The sequence below is a fragment of the Schistocerca nitens genome, chromosome 1 (genome assembly GCF_023898315.1).
Source record: "Schistocerca nitens isolate TAMUIC-IGC-003100 chromosome 1, iqSchNite1.1, whole genome shotgun sequence".
Taxonomy (NCBI): domain Eukaryota; kingdom Metazoa; phylum Arthropoda; class Insecta; order Orthoptera; family Acrididae; genus Schistocerca; species Schistocerca nitens.
In genome coordinates this window covers 32,958,925-32,976,099 of record NC_064614.1, presented here as the reverse complement: position 1 = coordinate 32,976,099, position 17,175 = coordinate 32,958,925, and the positions used below count along the sequence as shown (strand labels likewise).

Genomic DNA, 17,175 nt, shown 5'->3' with positions numbered 1-17,175 from the left:
GTCCTGGTAGAGATTACGGTATTGGTGGGCCACCAGAGGTGCAGACCCACTGCAGTCCTTGTAGAAATAATGGTATTGGTGAGTCATCAAAGGTGCAGACCCACTGCAGTCCTTGTAGAGATAATGGTACTGGTGAGTCAGCAAAGACGCAGACCCACTGTAGTCCTTGTAGAGACGGCCAGCAGCCATCTGTTGCGACTGTGCAGGTGCACAATCACCATCGAAGAGTCTTGCGGATAATGTAGCAAGTCCATAACCACCACTTGTGCACTCACAAAGTTTTTGGAATTGTCCTCAGAACCAGCAATGCTGTTATCCAGTCCCTTGCTGAATTATTAACACACGTGCAAACACTAACAGTCCCTACTTCTCACATATTGTCCATATACTATGACCAATAGAAACGTGTGCAGTGAAATGTAACTTACAAGTTACTTAATTTGATGACCTGGTGTCAATTACAATTTTATAACATAAGAACACAATAACAAAGGTACAAAACACATCATTCAAGAACATAACAATACAAATAACAGTTGCGGTAATAGGGGCTTTACAAAAGAATAGAAATAAACATATACATCAGTGTTACAGGAATTATGACATAATTTCATACATAAAAGATCAGAATAACTTTTGAAACATCAACTTCACACCTAAGCATTAACACAGAACAGATAAATGTCTAATCATCTTTACAAAGTAAATAACATATTATCAATGCAAATTATATTTGAGGATCACAGTATTCCTCATCATAGTGAATGTAGCTTAGTATTAGAAGAAGAAAAAATTCTATGAAACTACACAAAGACAGGAAGAAAACAAATACACAAGGGTACACAAACACATAGTGGGATAACACAATGGAAAGGACAGGGTTCGTTTTCAGTGTAACTTTTGGTACTGCAGTCCAACCCAAAACTTCATTCCATAGATCTTTCGTCTTATTTCCACATTTGTTTCCACCAAAAAAATCCTATTCAAGCATGCTTTCTGTATATATATATATGTTCACATATTTCTTACCTCATTATTTATTTTCCATTATCTTACTTCATCATTTATTTCCAAGAAAATCCTACCTAAACCTGTTGTCCCTAAACCCTACTTTTTTTTGGTTCATATCCTATTTCAAAATACTGTTTTGGCCAAACCATTTTCTTATAGATTTTCAATGTATTTCTTCCAATTCATCATAGTTAGTTTCTTATATAGTCTACCCCCTCTTAAGCTAACTTAAATCTACTGAGCTCAGATATATATACCAAGGGACGAGGCAATGCAGCATCACATAAAACAATTAATATAAACAGCAATGAAAAAAAAACGCAGATTTGCGAAGCAAGCAGTATTAAGAATTTAGCAAAGCAATTGTAATATTACAACTAATCTAAGGCAATGTGCAGCAAACAATAAAAATATAAAAATAAATCATTAGTAAAACTGGCTTAACAGAATAATACAAAATCAAATTCAATAACACTATGCCTGGCAAACAGCAGCAACTTATACCTAAATATGACATAGCTCAAGCAGAAAAAATAGTACACTAAAGATAACAATGCAGATAAGGGAAATGTATAATCACATCTTAATGTCTAAGTAATTAAAGTGGTGCACCACAAAAACTAATTCTACAAAAAATTACTCAGTAGTTGAAAAGAAAATTATGTATGCAGTTCCTGGTATTAGTCCCTTCTTATTGTTCTTTCCATTCCAAGAGCTCCTTTTTCGAAGAATGTGGATTACAAAATTATTATTTAATAGATCTGCAGACAGAAAATATTTATATTAGTACATCTATAAAATTTTATTTTAACCAGTGCTGCAGTGCAGCTAGAAACTAGATATTAAACAAAATGGGCAAAGCAAGGCGTGAAACGTCATTCACTAGCCATATGGCATTTCTCTCAATTAGCACGACAATAGCCGTGAAATGTTGCGATGCTTTCTACAAAGGAACGTCAATAGCGATTATAATGGCCTCTTTTTTCTTCTACCTGTGCCGCTGGAAGGCTAATGGTTTTTTTTGTTCGGGCGGCTGTCGCCCAGGTGTCTGACACAGCTGTGTGCCCACGACGTATTACGTGCAGGTGGTCACTTAACTTTCGTACGGAAATATTTACGACAGCAGTTTCCGCTACAATGGCAGTCTTAAATAAAAATATTTCACAGGTCAAGAATTAGCGTTGCAAACCTGTAAAAACAAAATCCCATGAATATAACAGTGTCCAAAAAATTTTCGTCGGCATTGTGATACATTCACGCATTTACACACATTTCATAATTCTAAAAGTACGATTCTCGGTTTCCAACATACGTCTTCACAAGGCAGAGTTCCTAACCGCTACTCATTACTCCTTACCTTATTACACATATACAAATTCGTCGACGCTTCTTCAATACTTCATCATTAGATACATAGCATAATCAAATTCTTCATATAACATTAGCTTACTAATCATAAACATACCTCAACAACATAATACACATCGTCGTCGTAAAAAATAACATCATAACACCTCAGTCAAATCTCAAAATCGTCGTAGCTTCCTCCAATAGTTTCAAAACCTAAAAAAAATTCTCTGCTCATTTCAAAAGTGTCATCTGCCTCAAACGTACTTTAAAATCATGATTCCATACCAAACACATCATTCAAAGCTCACATTGTATCACAATGGTTCCGAAAAAATATGAACAGTTTACAAAGTACAGACAAAATACAATTTCATACGTATGAAGTTATTCAACTGTGTAATTACGTAAACATCTGTCACTGACGTAGTAAAAAAAATGTTTGTCTCTCTCAGTTAAATGATCTGATAGCTGTGTAATACTGTGTTGGAGAAATATGGTACCGATGTGTAAAGTTGTATAAGCAAATACCATATTAGCTAGGGTTCCTTGTGGTTGCCACACACATGGTACACAAAGTAAGCGTGTACCCCCCTGAGGATTAATGTAATTATACCCTCAGGTGTTACAGATTACAGCAATGGAATGAAATGTATCACGGAAAACCTTCTTTGTAATTAAAAAATCTTTAAAAGTAAGTGTTTTAAGTATAAGATTAATCACTCAAATGCGTGTACTGTAGCGCTAAACTGTGCGTCTTGTCGCAACATAATCTCTGTGGAAGTGTCGTAGTTATCGTCCTCCGAAAGCTAAGTTCTGCAGAAGTCAATGTACTTACCTCATGCTAAACAAAAGTGAAATGCTTTGCGTATAGATATCTTAGTTATTACGCTTATTGTTGTGATGAAGAAAGTACTGTACTGTAACGTATTGTTGTGCCACGAAAAAGGCTGTCTCATTGTTGCCATACCACAAAAGTTACTACTAAAACATGTTTTTCTTTCCTGAAGAATTCAGAAAACTGTGCAGATATAAAACAGATACACCGCAAAATCAACAAGCTGAATTGTGTCACACATTAGTAGCGTCGTGATAAAATCGTGTAGCTGTCACATAAACTAACCACTGTGTCATCTGGTATCTCACAGAAAGTACTTTAAACCTAGAATGTATTTTCAAGTAAACCAAAATGTTGCATTAAAAAAAAAAGCAGATTATCTTTCAACAAACGGTTTTACGTGTGAAATGTGGTGTAAACCTTTACTCTTCCTAGTACGCAGAGTTTCAACTTCAACGCAATTATCATGTGGTATACGTCGGATTCTGTAAGGTCCATTGTAAACTAGAAAGAATTTGTGACTCAAGTGTTTCTTCTTATGTGACAATGAATGAGCTTTAATGAGAACTTTCTGACCAATATACAATTTCTTTGCATTTGCTTCACCGTGTAGTTTTCTCCTTTTATCTGCTGCAGATTTTATATTTTTAATAGCCAAATCAATTATGTCTTTGTGTCGAAGTTTACGTGTATTCGGGAAAGGTACAAGCTCTCTGATTCTGTTCGGTGGTTTTTCATTCTTCAGTACAAGAGTAGGTGGTAAAGCAGTGGAGTCATGAGGCATTTCATTCAGCACGTTTTGAAATAAGTGTAAATATCTGTCCCAATGCTGATGCTTTCTGTGACAATAAAGTCTGCAAAGCTTATTGATTTCTTTCATAATCCGTTCGGAGGGGTTACAATGTGGTGAGTACAATGAAATAAAAACAGGTTTGATTTTATGGTTGCGAAGCATACGAGACCAAACAGCAGATCTGAATTGCGGTCCGTTATCTGAAATGACTTTAGCAACGTGGCCAACTTCACGTAAGAAATTTTTAACAAAGGCGATGGATACAGATCGTCCAGTGGCTTTACGTAACGGAGTGAAAGAAACAAATTTTGAAGTAAGTTCAACAGCGACTAGAACGTACGAAAATCCATTCGATGTTCTGACAAGGGGTCCCAATAGATCAACTGCAGCAAATTCTTTTAATTTAGAAGGAATAATAGGAAACAACGGAGCACGATGTGAGACAGTAGATGGTTTCGCCTTTTGACAAAGTTTACAAATAGACAAGACTCTTCGAATTCTCTTTTCCATATTGTTAAAATAACAAGTCGTTCGAAGAATATGATAACATTTTCGTGGACCAAAATGTGCGTAGCTGAAATGAATGTACCAAATGAGCTTATTAACAAAATCGTCAGGAATGCAAAGTACCCATAGCTTGTCATCAACAGTGCAGCGTTTGAACAGTATGTTGTTTCTAACCAGATAATAATGCCGAATCTGTGTGTGTGTCTTTTCATGCCATTTGCTTTTGATGTCTTTCCAAATCGGATCTTTATCTTGTTCATGAGCAATGTCCTTTAAAGATGTGGTGATGAAGTTTTCAAAGGCGACTTTCTGAATGTAAAGAATACTGAAATTTTTTTCCAGGTTGCCTTCTGTGTTACTTTTCTCAAGCCCAGCCGTTGCGCGTGACAGTGCGTCCGCAACAATGTTCTCCTTGCCGGGAATGTAGACTATTGTGAAGCGGCTTTCTTGCAGAAACAATGCCCAACGTTTTAACCTGTCATGATTTAATTTTGAAGACATAAGAAATTGTAATGCACGATGATCACTGTATACTTTTACGTGCTTACCAGAAAGAAAGAAACGGAATTTGTTAAATGCCCAAACGATAGCTAAAGCTTCTAATTCAGTAACGGAATAATTTTTTTCAGATTTTGTTAGCACTCGGCTAGCAAAAGCAATGGTTTTCTGAAAAGTAGTGTCATTTTCTGTGGCTTCTTGAAATAAATGGGCACCAAGACCGACTTTAGAAGAATCCGTGCTAAGGCAGAAATCTTGTGACAGATCTGGATGAGCTAGAATTGGCGCGTTAAGTAGCGATTCTTTCAAAGAATTGAATTCCAACTGTGCTTCTTCGTCCCAGTTCCAAATAGTATTTTTTCCAGTGAGAGAACAAAGTTTTGGTGTAACAAGGATTTGCATATTCAGAAAACGACGGTAAAAATTTACGAGACCTAGAAAACTGCGGACTTGTCTTTTTGTGGATGGAACTGGAATGGCTCTGATTGCTTCTAACTTTTCAGGATCCGGCTGAATGCCTTCAGAAGAAATAATATGTCCCAAAAACCTCACCTTTGACCTACCGAATTCAGACTTTTCCAAGTTAACTGTAATTCCAGATTCTGCAAAAATACGTAACAAACTGTTGAGGATGCGATTATGTTGTTCCCATGAAGCTTCTGCTATTAGAATATCGTCCACATATAAGGTGATGTGACGTTTTAAGAACTCAGGTAATATGGAATTTAGCCTGCGAATGAATGCTGCTGAAGAAATGTTCAAACCAAAAGGAAGTTTCCGAAACTGATAACAAACGCCGAAACAAAGGAAAGCTGTGTATTTTCTACATTCTGGATGAAGTTCGATCTGATAAAAGCTGGATCTGAGATCAATGGAAGACAACACATTTACACCATTGAAATTTTGAAGAAGTTCTTCCAACGTTTGCGGCCTGTCTGTTTCAGGAATAATGATAGTATTAATTTGTCTCGAATCTAAGACAAGCCTGATCGATCCATTTTTCTTCTCAACAACATGTAATGGATTGTTGTATGAGCTTACTGCAGGCTCAATAATGCCCTCGTCAAGCATAGATTGTATTTCTGTTCTAACACGGTCCCTATAATGCGCCGGAATTACGTATGGTCTAACACAAAATTTAGTATGCTCACGAACACGAAATTGGTATTGAAATCCCTTGATGGTTCCTGTTTTATGAGTAAAAACTGTGGAGTGTGCTTGTAAAATCTCAAAAAGGTCCTGCCTATCAGTGTCATTACAATTCTCAATTGTTTGAATTTTATTCTGAATTAACTCATAAGTATCAAATGCGCCGTCGATATCACCCCTGTCAGTACTTGCAGAGTGATTGTTAGTGTCAAGTTCCGTCGAAAATTCCGAACTGTTGTCTAACAGGAGGTAAAGCCGATTAATTTCTTCGTCATGGTTTGAGAGCCAATCTTCAAATTTCAAAGCTACTGACTTACCTTCTTTTTCTAAACTTATTTCAGCATCGTGAAAGCTTAAGATTGCTTTGTATTTATTCAAAAAGTCTACTCCCAGTATAATTTCCGTCGACAATAATGGAACAATAAGAAAGTTCATAGAGAAGCTGTGGCTTTGACAAAAGAATTCTAAGTAGGTTTGTTGACGTACATCTACACTTTTTCCAAAGATTGCACCTTGTAATTTAATCTTACGTAACGGAAGTGTGGGGCAATCGTTCGATATGTTGCATTTTCTAAAAGCTGTTTCACTAATTACTGAAATGGGACTGCCAGAGTCAAGTACTGCCGTAAATTTTACGTCATTTACTGTAATGTGAATCACAGGATATGCAATGTTGTTATGTTTTACGTCGTGTTCTTGGAGTAAGATGTCCCTAATGTCTTCCATTTTTACGTAATTACTTGCTACGGCAGCTGCGTCGTTAGTGTCACACGTGCGTTTCGTGGCTGCCAGCTGTATGAGTCACTGCCTATTGTCTCTTTGTTGGCGCGCGTCGTTATTGGGGTTTGGAGACCTAACTTCTACAAATTCACCGTGACGAGACGGCCCTGCCCTGTTTAAATCCCGCCAGTTCTGATGCAATTCAGGTCTGTCGTTACGATCACATCGTCTGTCGTCATGTTGGTAGTTTCTGTGGTTTCTTTCTTGTCGGTTAAGTGGTGGAGAATTTCTCCCTGAATCGTAACTGCGCGCTGGACCGTTGCGTCTAAAGTTATTCTGTCCCTCGTAATAATAATTGTTTTGGTTCCCATATTGTCTGTTTCTCTGATTGTCTCTGTGATAGTCATTACCGCGGAGAGGTGATCTTTCCCTGTAATTATTACTACTCTGCCAACGGTTGTTATACGGGTGGTGTCTGTTTTGGTCACGATTTGCGTTGTGAGAATAGCCTTGTCGCGTCCAGTTATTATTTCTTTCATCGCGGAATTGCGACGGATGTGATCTGTAATTGTTGTGCTCGTGCGTTCCGCGATTGTCAGTGTCAATTTCCAGTTCTTGTAAGAGTCCTTGAAATGCTTCAATGTCGTCTTTGCAACGTCCTGCCAAAATAATATGTCGCAAATGTTCAGGCAGTTTGATTAAGCAAATGCGGATGAGTTCTGAGGGGCTGTATGGGTTTGACAGGTACTGATTCTTGTGCAACATGTCTTCAAAATATTTCACAAGACTGGAGAATTCAGATTGTTCGAAATGTTTCATCATTATGATGCCATGTTTTACTCGGTCTTGTGTGGCTTGAGACCAATATGCTGAGAGGAAGGCATGGTAAAATTCTCCTTCACTATGACAATCGTGAATGACCGAACGCATTCTTACAGCTGGTTCATTCTCTAAATAGCCACACATAAATTCTAATCTGTGTTCTAATGACCAGTTGGGGGGAAAACAATGAGAGAATTGATCGAGCCACGCTTGTGGATGAATGTCGTTGGCAGAATTCTTAAACGTTTTGAATTTACGTGTAGTAATGAACAGCTTATAGTCAAAGTCATCATGTCGGCGAGTCGCATATCGCTCATTGTTAGGTCGTGTCGGCCGTTCCATCTCAAAATTCGGTGCGCATTGCCAGTTTCTTTCATAACTTCCGAAATGCCCTGTGTTATTATTTTGTGGCTGTTCCGTATTTCTAAGTCCCTCTTCCCGTGTTGGGGCGCGAGTGTCCTCTGAAATACGTAATTCTTGTATTACCTGTGTCAGCTGATCTTGTACTTCGCGGATTTCTCTTTTGTTCTGTGTATTGATTTGATTTTGATTTTGTTTGAATTTTCTAATTTGTTCATACTCTTCTGTGTCAGTGAAGGCTACAGGTCTTGTGCCATTCAGATCATCATCTACCTTTGTAGATAAGTTAGTGACCTGATCCGAAAGTTCGCCTACTTTCTCCGATAGTGAACACATTTCCTTAGTGTGTTTTTCTGAACCAAGTTTCAGAGTGTCCATTTGTGTTGAAATCGAATCTACTGTGTCCTTCAAGTTTTTGCAAGTTGCATAACCGAATCGGTAGATGCAACTGAGTCAAATTTAGCTTGCAAGGTCTCATGATTTTCATGAACAGTAGTTTGCAGTTCTTTTATGGCTGCTTCGTGATTCTGTAGTGCATTTTCATGACGCGAAAAAATAGGTTGGAAATGCTCACAAATTTGTGTTTTTACGTCATTACAGACTTTTTGACATTTCGATTCAATGTGATGTAACTCATTAGTTAAATCCTCACGTGTTTGTTCAAGTGTGGTGTCTAACTTTTTGAGATTTTGTTCCACTGTGTCTAACTTTCGAAGATTTTGTTCCATTGTGTCTAACTTTTGAAGCTTTTGTTGTGTTTGTCCCATTTGTTGTATTAATTGTAATAACAATGCACTGGTGTCTGGAACATGTTCCTCAGTGCTTTTCGGCAGTGAATTTGCACCGGAAACATTCACATTTTGACAAGCAGAATATGTGTCTTGACTTATTTGAGAAAACGGTGAGGATCCAAAACCTGAATCTACAGTATTTGCGAGATCGTGTCGCGTCATTTCGGATTCCTGAGCCGAGCTATTGCCGACCGATCGATCGATAATGCTTCCCTCTTCACTAATTGTTTCACTGTCCACGCCATTGTTTGAAACCCGCTCCATTTCCCTATGCGCAATTACCAAATTACTACTATTAACATTAGTTAATTCATTATTCTGCGGCGCTAACATATTGCTTTCGTCTTCACTGTCATTTCTCAATTTACTTTGGAGCCTAGTGTTACGTTTTTCACACGCCATTATTGTCACAGTATTTCACACGACAACACAGAAAAACTCAATTTGAAGAGCAAAAATAAGAGAACATATTAACATAACACTGAAAATAATATCTAGTTAATTGCAGCTGCGAAATACTTGGTGCAAATCTACATGCATACCACAACTGTTTTACTGTACAACAATGAAAAACTACAACTACAATGGGAATTCTCTCTACAATTACGCGCTAGCAATAAACAAAAGCTACACTAATTACACAAACTATAAGAAAAAATCAGAAGATTCCAGTGAGGTATCCTCGGCTAAGGGTCGACATATGAAACTTTCCCTTTTTACAATCTTTTACATAACTGTGCTTAACCTGACACACAATATTTTTTTTTTTTTAGCGCAACGCAATCTGACTTTCAAAATCTCTAGAAGAGAATGGCCCTGACTAACATTAAACTATCTCTTTCACAAATCACTTACCTCACAAAAATCTTCGCTCTCACGCTACTGCAATACAGCGAGCGCCACTACTGCCAGCTAAATAAAAGATTCAAACTATGGAAGGCACTAACTACTGATAGGGATAGTTAGCAAATGAAAGATATTAATAGAGAACAAACAATGTATTTACCTTGATATCATGACAAATTACAAAACTCCGCCATCTCTCTCCCCACATCCACCACTGCTAGCGGCACACCTCCAACTGCCCAACGCTACGCGCTGTTCACAGCCAGCTGCCTAACACTACAATGGTTGAGTATTACAACAATGCAAAGCAGCCACAGACTGCACACGGCACAGCCGGTGATTTTCATACAGAGGTGGCGTTACTAATAAAAAAACCTAAACAGCCTACTTACAGCGTCTTTGTGAAACGAAACAGGAATGGACTAGAGTTATCCAATATTCCAGTTATCAGTAACCTCTAGTATTTTTATATCTATAAATTAACCAGTATTCCATCAGTTACTTACACAAATGGACGAATATCCTGAAGTTCATTATGATTTATCCATGGCAAGATAGAGCGAGACCGAATGAGAAACACATTTATCGATGAATAGATTGCGCGCAGTGTTAGCAGTAACTCACCAGTCATGTCCATGGCATTACGAACGTCACGTTGTCGATGTATTCACTATTCATGTTAAGACATAGCGCCACCGAAGGGGAATTACGACGTACACACGTCGGCAAATAGATGAAGTGCAGTATTCGCACTTACTGAAATAGCTGCCAGATACTGACAACTGATTATTTCCCTAACTATGAGTACGTAACAACCGGTTATTTGTTCTAGTTAAGTTACTTCCTCTAGTGTCCACAGCATATTCATCATGCAGATGTAACAGAATGTGCGATATAAATATTCTGCTTGATGTCGATGGTAACCTGAATGAGTAGGTCCAAGTTATGGTAAGGAAAACACCCACAAAACATAACATTACAGAACCACCACGCCTGAGACAAAACCGCGATTTGTTGGACATACTAAACACCTCCAAGCAGTTGCTGTCAAGTTTGAGTGTCGTTTCTGTCATATACCAGCAGTACACCTGACGGACAGGCAACCCGGTGGACAAAGACGCGTCGCATATATGCATACCTCCAAGGCGTTGCCTCCCAGAACTTCGGCCGTCGGTGAGTGTCGTATCGCAACCGATAGATGGCGGGGCAAGCGCCACCAGAGGTCTTCCTCGGTAGGGATACTTCCCTCCACCGAGTTACGTGAGAGGACCGGCTACTTACAGCAGCGTAGCTCCATTCATCGGCATGTGACAGCCATTAATGAAGTGTCAATCTTGATACGACCACTCGATATGTGTCGACCATCATACAACAACCAACGTGAGTACCTATGCAGTTGTGATACCTATTGCCTGCTACCTTGAACTACCGCTGTCTGAGGGTGGTATGGGACTTCAAGTCCCACCGCCACACCTTCAACATGCACTCCAATAATCTGTAGGATAGAACAAATTTACCCTTACGCCAAGACAGTAAGACCGAGATCCACCGGTGACGCTGTACCTCAACCTACCACAAAAAACCTCATCAGCTGTTCTCCGGTGACGCTTTGGGCAGGCAGACATCCATGCCCACTAATCCTAATCCTTCAGGCACATCCCGATTGGAGCCATCGCCATGGGACGATGGACCTCTCTAGCGTCGCCTCCAAGAAGTGTCTTGCCCAGCTTCTACCGAGTACAGTCTCCTTCCTTCCAGTGGGAAACTACATTACCTTCGTTTCCACGTTTCGTCATTATAATTAACTTTGTTGTATTCGGGCGAACGCCTGATACTAGACAGAAAGGATTTGGCATTAACTTTCGTAAGTAGTGTCCTATTGTTGTTGTTGTTGCTGTGGTCTTCAGTCCAGAGACTGGTTTGATGCAGCTCTCCATGCTACTCTATCCTATGCAAGCTTCTTCATCTCCGAGTAACTACTGCAACCTACATCCCTCTGAATCTGTTTAGTGTATTCATATCCTGGTTTCCCTCTACTATTTGTACCCTCCACGCTGTCCTCCAATACTAACTTGGTGATTCATTGATGCCTCAGAACACGTCCTACCAATCGATACCTTCTTCTAGTCAAGTTCCTCTTCTCCCCAATTCTTTTCAGTACCTACTCATTAGTTACGTGATCTACCCATCTAATCTTCACCATTCTTCTCTAGCACCACATTTCGAAAGCTTCTGTTCTCTTCTTGTCAAAATTATTTATCGTCCATGTTTCACATCCGTACATAGCTACGTTCCATACAAATATTTTAGAAAAGACTTCCTGATACTTAAATCTATGCTCGATGTTAGTAAATTTCTCTTCTTCAGAAACGCTTTTCTTGCCATTGCCAGTGTACACTTTATAGCCTCTCTACTTCGACCATGATCAGTTATTTTGCTCCCTAAATAGCAAAACTCATCTACTACTTTAAGTGTCTCATTTCCTAATCTAATTTCCTCAGCGTCACCTGATTTAATTCTACTACATTCCATTATCCTCGTTTTGCTTTTGTTGATGTTCATCTTATATCCTCCTTTCAAGACAGTGTCCATTCCTTTCAACTGCTCTTCCAGGTCCTTTGCTCTCTCTGACAGACTTGCAATGTCATCGGCAAACCTCAAAGTTTTTATTTCTTCTCCATGGATTTTAATTCGTATCCCAAATATTTCTTTTGTTTCCTTTACTGCATGCTCAATATATAGATAGAATAACATCGGGGATAGGCTACAACCCTGTCTCACTCCCTTCCTAACCACTGCTCCCCTTTCCTGCCCCTCGACTCTTATAACTGCGATCTGGTTTGTGTACAAATTGTAAATAGCCTTTCGCTCCCTGTATTTGACCCCTGCCACCTTCAGAATTTGAAAGAGAATATTCCAATCAACATTGTCAAAAGCTTTCTCTAAGTCTACAAAGTCCACGTGTCCTACTACGCGGTAATAAACCTTTCTCTTGTTTATTTGGAAAGTATTGTTTCTTAAGCATCTCAAAACGCGAGATATAGCAGTTTGTCCATTTAAGACGCGCAGCACTTCCTGCCGCTATGAGCAACGGCCTTTTGTCGGGTACTGGTTTCCAAAAGTTCAATGCTAGCAGGTCCCTTCTCAGTGTTCGCTTCTCAGAAGCTGATTGTAGTTTGACTTGCACTATAATGACAGCCGCAGTTGCTTTCAAGATTAAAACTGATTGTCTCTGACATGACACTCGTCTCCGATCTCTGTCGGTTACGATCTTTTTACAACTACTGTTCCTACGCCGTGTTATTTGACTGGTGGTGGTACACCACTCTTTGTAGACATGGTTGACAGTCCGCACTGATATACCAACAAATCGGACATTTTCACTGACGTTGCAGTCTTGGGAACGTCCAAAGATAATAGCTGCTTTCTGGGGTTCCGTCACGTTCCCACGTCGAGGCGTCTTTCCGTGTTGATCCCATGCAACCGACCTTCAGTGCCTCGACTAATATCGGCGGTCGAGTTCACACGACCACCTGGCACCAGTTCTACGCCATCCATATCGCTCCAGGGCGGCTAATGAGCTCTTCTAAGGCGGGTGACTTATATGTTCTCCTGTCAGGTAGTAATTCTTTCTGATTTGAACAAAAACGAAAAAAATAATATTTAAAGAAACTCTCGGCTATAAAGCTTTGTTTCAGGGTATATTCCTGCTAATTTCATTAAAATACAGGTGTGTAAGGGATCGAACAACATGGTGTAGAATGCAGATGAATTGCAGTAAATCTCCGTACTCAAAATTTTTCTAGTATGCCTTAAGCAGAAAAACACTGTCAAAAACTTAAATGGCCCTGAGATAAATAAGTGTTGCAAAATCAGGAGAGCAGGAGCGAGCTTATTCGTCTCAATAACTGCTTTGACCGACCAAATAAACGTGTCTTTGTAAGACAATTCTGGAGAAAATGGATAATGCACTGTCCTGCTAAAAGACCGAGGGGTGTTCAATAAGTAATGCATTTTCTGAAAGCAAGTTGGTTTTATTTAGGATTCCGGTCCACCATATTATTACCCACTCTTCTGGCTGCTAGAGATTATTTTTCAACATAATCTATGTTCATAGCGACGGACCTACTGTCACCTTACTGACATGGCCTGCGTCCCCGCATGGCTCCACTCTACCAGTCGATGTCGGAACAAACGTTTTGCTGCACGAATAACGTCCCTATTATCCACCTACTGCTTGCTGCGGAGTGCATCCCTCGTTGGGCCAAACAGATGAAGGTCGGAAGGTGCGACATCCGGGTTGTAGGGTAGATGAGGAAGAACACCCCAATGAAGTTTTGTAAGCTCCTCTGTGGTGCACACACCTGTGCGAAGCCTTGTGTTGTCATGGGGAAGGAAAAGTAGGTTTGCATTTTAGTGGCGACCAACACGCAGAAGGCGTTCCTTCAGTTTCCTGAGGATGGCACAACGCATTTCAGACTTCTATCGTTGCACCATGAGGGAGGACATCAAACAGAATAAACCATTCAGAGTCCCAGAAGACCGTCGCCATGGCCTTACCAGCCGAGTGTGTGCCTTTGAGCTTTTTCTTCGGGGGAGAGGTGGTGTGGCGTCACTCCACGGATTACCGTTTCGTTCCGGTTGGAAGTATCGAATCCATGTTTCATGGCACTTGACGATGTTCACAAGAAAAACTGTCACCTTCAACCTCGCAACGCGCAAGCAGTTCCACACAAAAGGTCCTTCGTTGCTCTTTATGGTCTTCTGTTTGGTGGCAAGTTACCCAGCGGGTACACACCTTTGACTACCCCAACTTGTATGTCAGCACTACCAACATAAACGTCCAGCTGAGAAGCGAGATGTTTAATTGCGATTCGTCGATCGTCTCGAATGACAGTGTGCGCACATTCCAACATTCCAGGAGTCACAGCTGTGTGCAGACACCTATATGGGGGATGTCGGATAGGTTAGCGCGACCTTACGATGATGACATACACTTCTCCCAACGACTCAACGTGCTTTTGTTCATTGCCAGATCTCTGTAGACATTCTACAAGCGCCTTCGAATATCTGCAATGGTCTGGTTTTCCACTAAAAGCAACTCAATGACAGCTTTCTACTCGGAACGCACCTCCGCTACTATTACTGTAACTACAGCGGCTGACGCAGGAATATTCCGCCATACCCCATAGAAAATTTCGCATTCTTTCAACCACAACTGATCAAGAGAAAAAGAGAGTTGCCTCGCTTATCGAATGCCCCTCGCACATTCAAAAACCTGAGCAAAACGATGAACGCGGTTGGAGAATATTTTCCTGTATCGTTAGCCGATTACAATTGGTGGAACAACCGCGAGGTCCTCAGTTTCATTCTGTATAAGCATACCAACACGAGAATACCTCCACCACCTGATTGAACAACACCCTCCTGAGTTGTCAAGTGGGATTCGTCACCTCGTGAGCATCCAGACGTAGTCGTGAGCTATCATCGCCGTGTAACGCGACTCACCAGTCCACATAACCATTTCAGATCTTTCAAGCATTCAACTGCGACGTCTGCACCCTAGTCCTAATCTCTGATATATATATAAGTACATTGTTCTCTGGTGAGGAAATGTTTTTGATCAGCATGGCTGTTAACCAGTTGTTGCCGTCCAGCACTGAAATTGTAAGGGGTTCACTGTACATTCGCCCATCAATGCGCTGTTTCAGTCCACAGTAGTCAAGATGTTGGCGCCGGCCGCTGTGGCCGAGCAGTTCTAGGCGCTTCAGTCTGGAACCGCGAGACCGCTACGGTCGCAGGTTCGATTCCTGCCTCGGGCATGGATGTGTGTGATGTCCTTAGGTTAGTTAGGTTTAAGTAGTTCTCAGTTCTAGGGGAATGATGACCTCAGATGTTAAGTCCTATAGTGCTCAGAGCCATTTGAACCATTTCAACCGTAATCTGATGATGGTCAGAAAAATACATAAATACTAAGCTGCTTAAATACTGAGCTAGATCAAGATCCCGAAGAGATCGTGGCTTATATGTTGGAAAGTCCGGAAGCGCACAGGCCCGGTAACGCGCTGTGACTGGCCGCCGGCCGCTGTGTGGCCAGACGGCAGACGCTGGGTGCCAGACTGAGACACCGTGGCGCTGGTGTTGCAGACACGGTGCCGGAGCTGCAGTGGACGTTCATGGAGCAGGCGCTGAGTCCGGGGCCGCCGGTTTCTCTGCGCTGCTCCGCCGCTGGAAGTCCGCCCCCGCAGTTCACCTGGTACCTCGACGGCCAGTCGCTGACTGCTGCCCAAGTGGGACACAGGTGAGAGGCAAAGCGCTCTGACGTGGTGTCCAAATGTACCCCAACACTAGGGAACAACGCTCCTCTTCTGTTTAAGCATATAGCAGTCCATTAAAATTAACAGCAATAGCAGCCCACTGACGCAAAAAGTCTGCTGCTACTGTAGCTCAGCGCATGTGAGCAACCCATAGTGGCCTGCCTTTTATGTATTCTGTTTTACAAATTTTGTGACTAAATCTTTATCACTTGATTTTTAGTTTAATACGTGACACGCCAATTTGAGAGTTTTATTTCTGATGAGAGCACTCACAGCTGTGCCGAAACGTGGGTCAAGAGACTCGTTTTTTTGCGACAGAGAGCTGCTATTGCTGTTAATTTTACTTTGTAAACGGTCGCTGGCCACGCAGCCATGTTCAAAACTCTAGGAGTTCATTCTTTCTTTGCGTACAGTTGTGTTTTAATATTCATGTAATACATTCAGTTAATTAACATAATTCTGAAACCAAACAATTGGATCTGCGTAGTTCGTCAGTTATCAGACCCAGTGAAGAATTGATACAAATGGGTGAGCCTTGAAGAATAGAGTAAGCTGGTCGTTTTCGTGCTGTAGTGTTCACAGCTGATGATGCATAGGTCATGCGTTCCCAGTGAGTGCTGTAAGGCATTAACGGTATTTCCTAAATGAGTGACAGTATTACATGTAGTTGTAAATTAATGTTTTTATGACTCCGTAACAATTCAGGACAGCACTGTCAAGAATTATCGAATCATATTTTAAACTTTCACTTACAAACTATTTTCCTCCTTTCTTCCTCGTGACTCCAAATAATTTAGAATTTCCGTTAGTAATTAATTTCAGTATAATTGGACAGTGTAGTAGTTATGCTTCCTCTTGCATAATTGTGTTCCATTCACGAAATCTAACAATATGTAGGGCAATGCTTATCACTGCCAGTAAATCCACTGAAATATTTGATGTCTGAAGACTTTTCTATATCTAGATAACTTAACCAAAGTTTATCGCTGGTTTTGTTCGTAGATAAGGGCTCAGAGACATAGCCGCCCAAAAAGCTGCATTAGAATATATTTGTCAGTAGTGTAGCACAAAATTTAAAATATCAAGACGTATTCTCCTTATAAATTTAAATAATGACGATCATCTTTCTAGAACTGTTGCCATAGAGTGATGTTCTTTAAAGCGGTAGTAACTAAA

The 17,175-nt window shown here is 40.5% G+C and overlaps 1 protein-coding gene across 1 annotated transcript in view; it reads left to right on the top strand.

Annotated features, from left to right (window-relative positions):
• LOC126263057 (Down syndrome cell adhesion molecule-like protein Dscam2) overlaps positions 1 to 17,175 on the top strand; it is a 551,657-nt gene that overhangs the window by 213,447 nt on the left and 321,035 nt on the right. Inside the window, exon 8 of the mRNA XM_049960035.1 lies at positions 15,830 to 15,983. Within this exon, the coding sequence (XP_049815992.1) occupies positions 15,830 to 15,983 (154 nt within the window). The remainder of the gene's footprint in view (positions 1 to 15,829; positions 15,984 to 17,175) is intronic.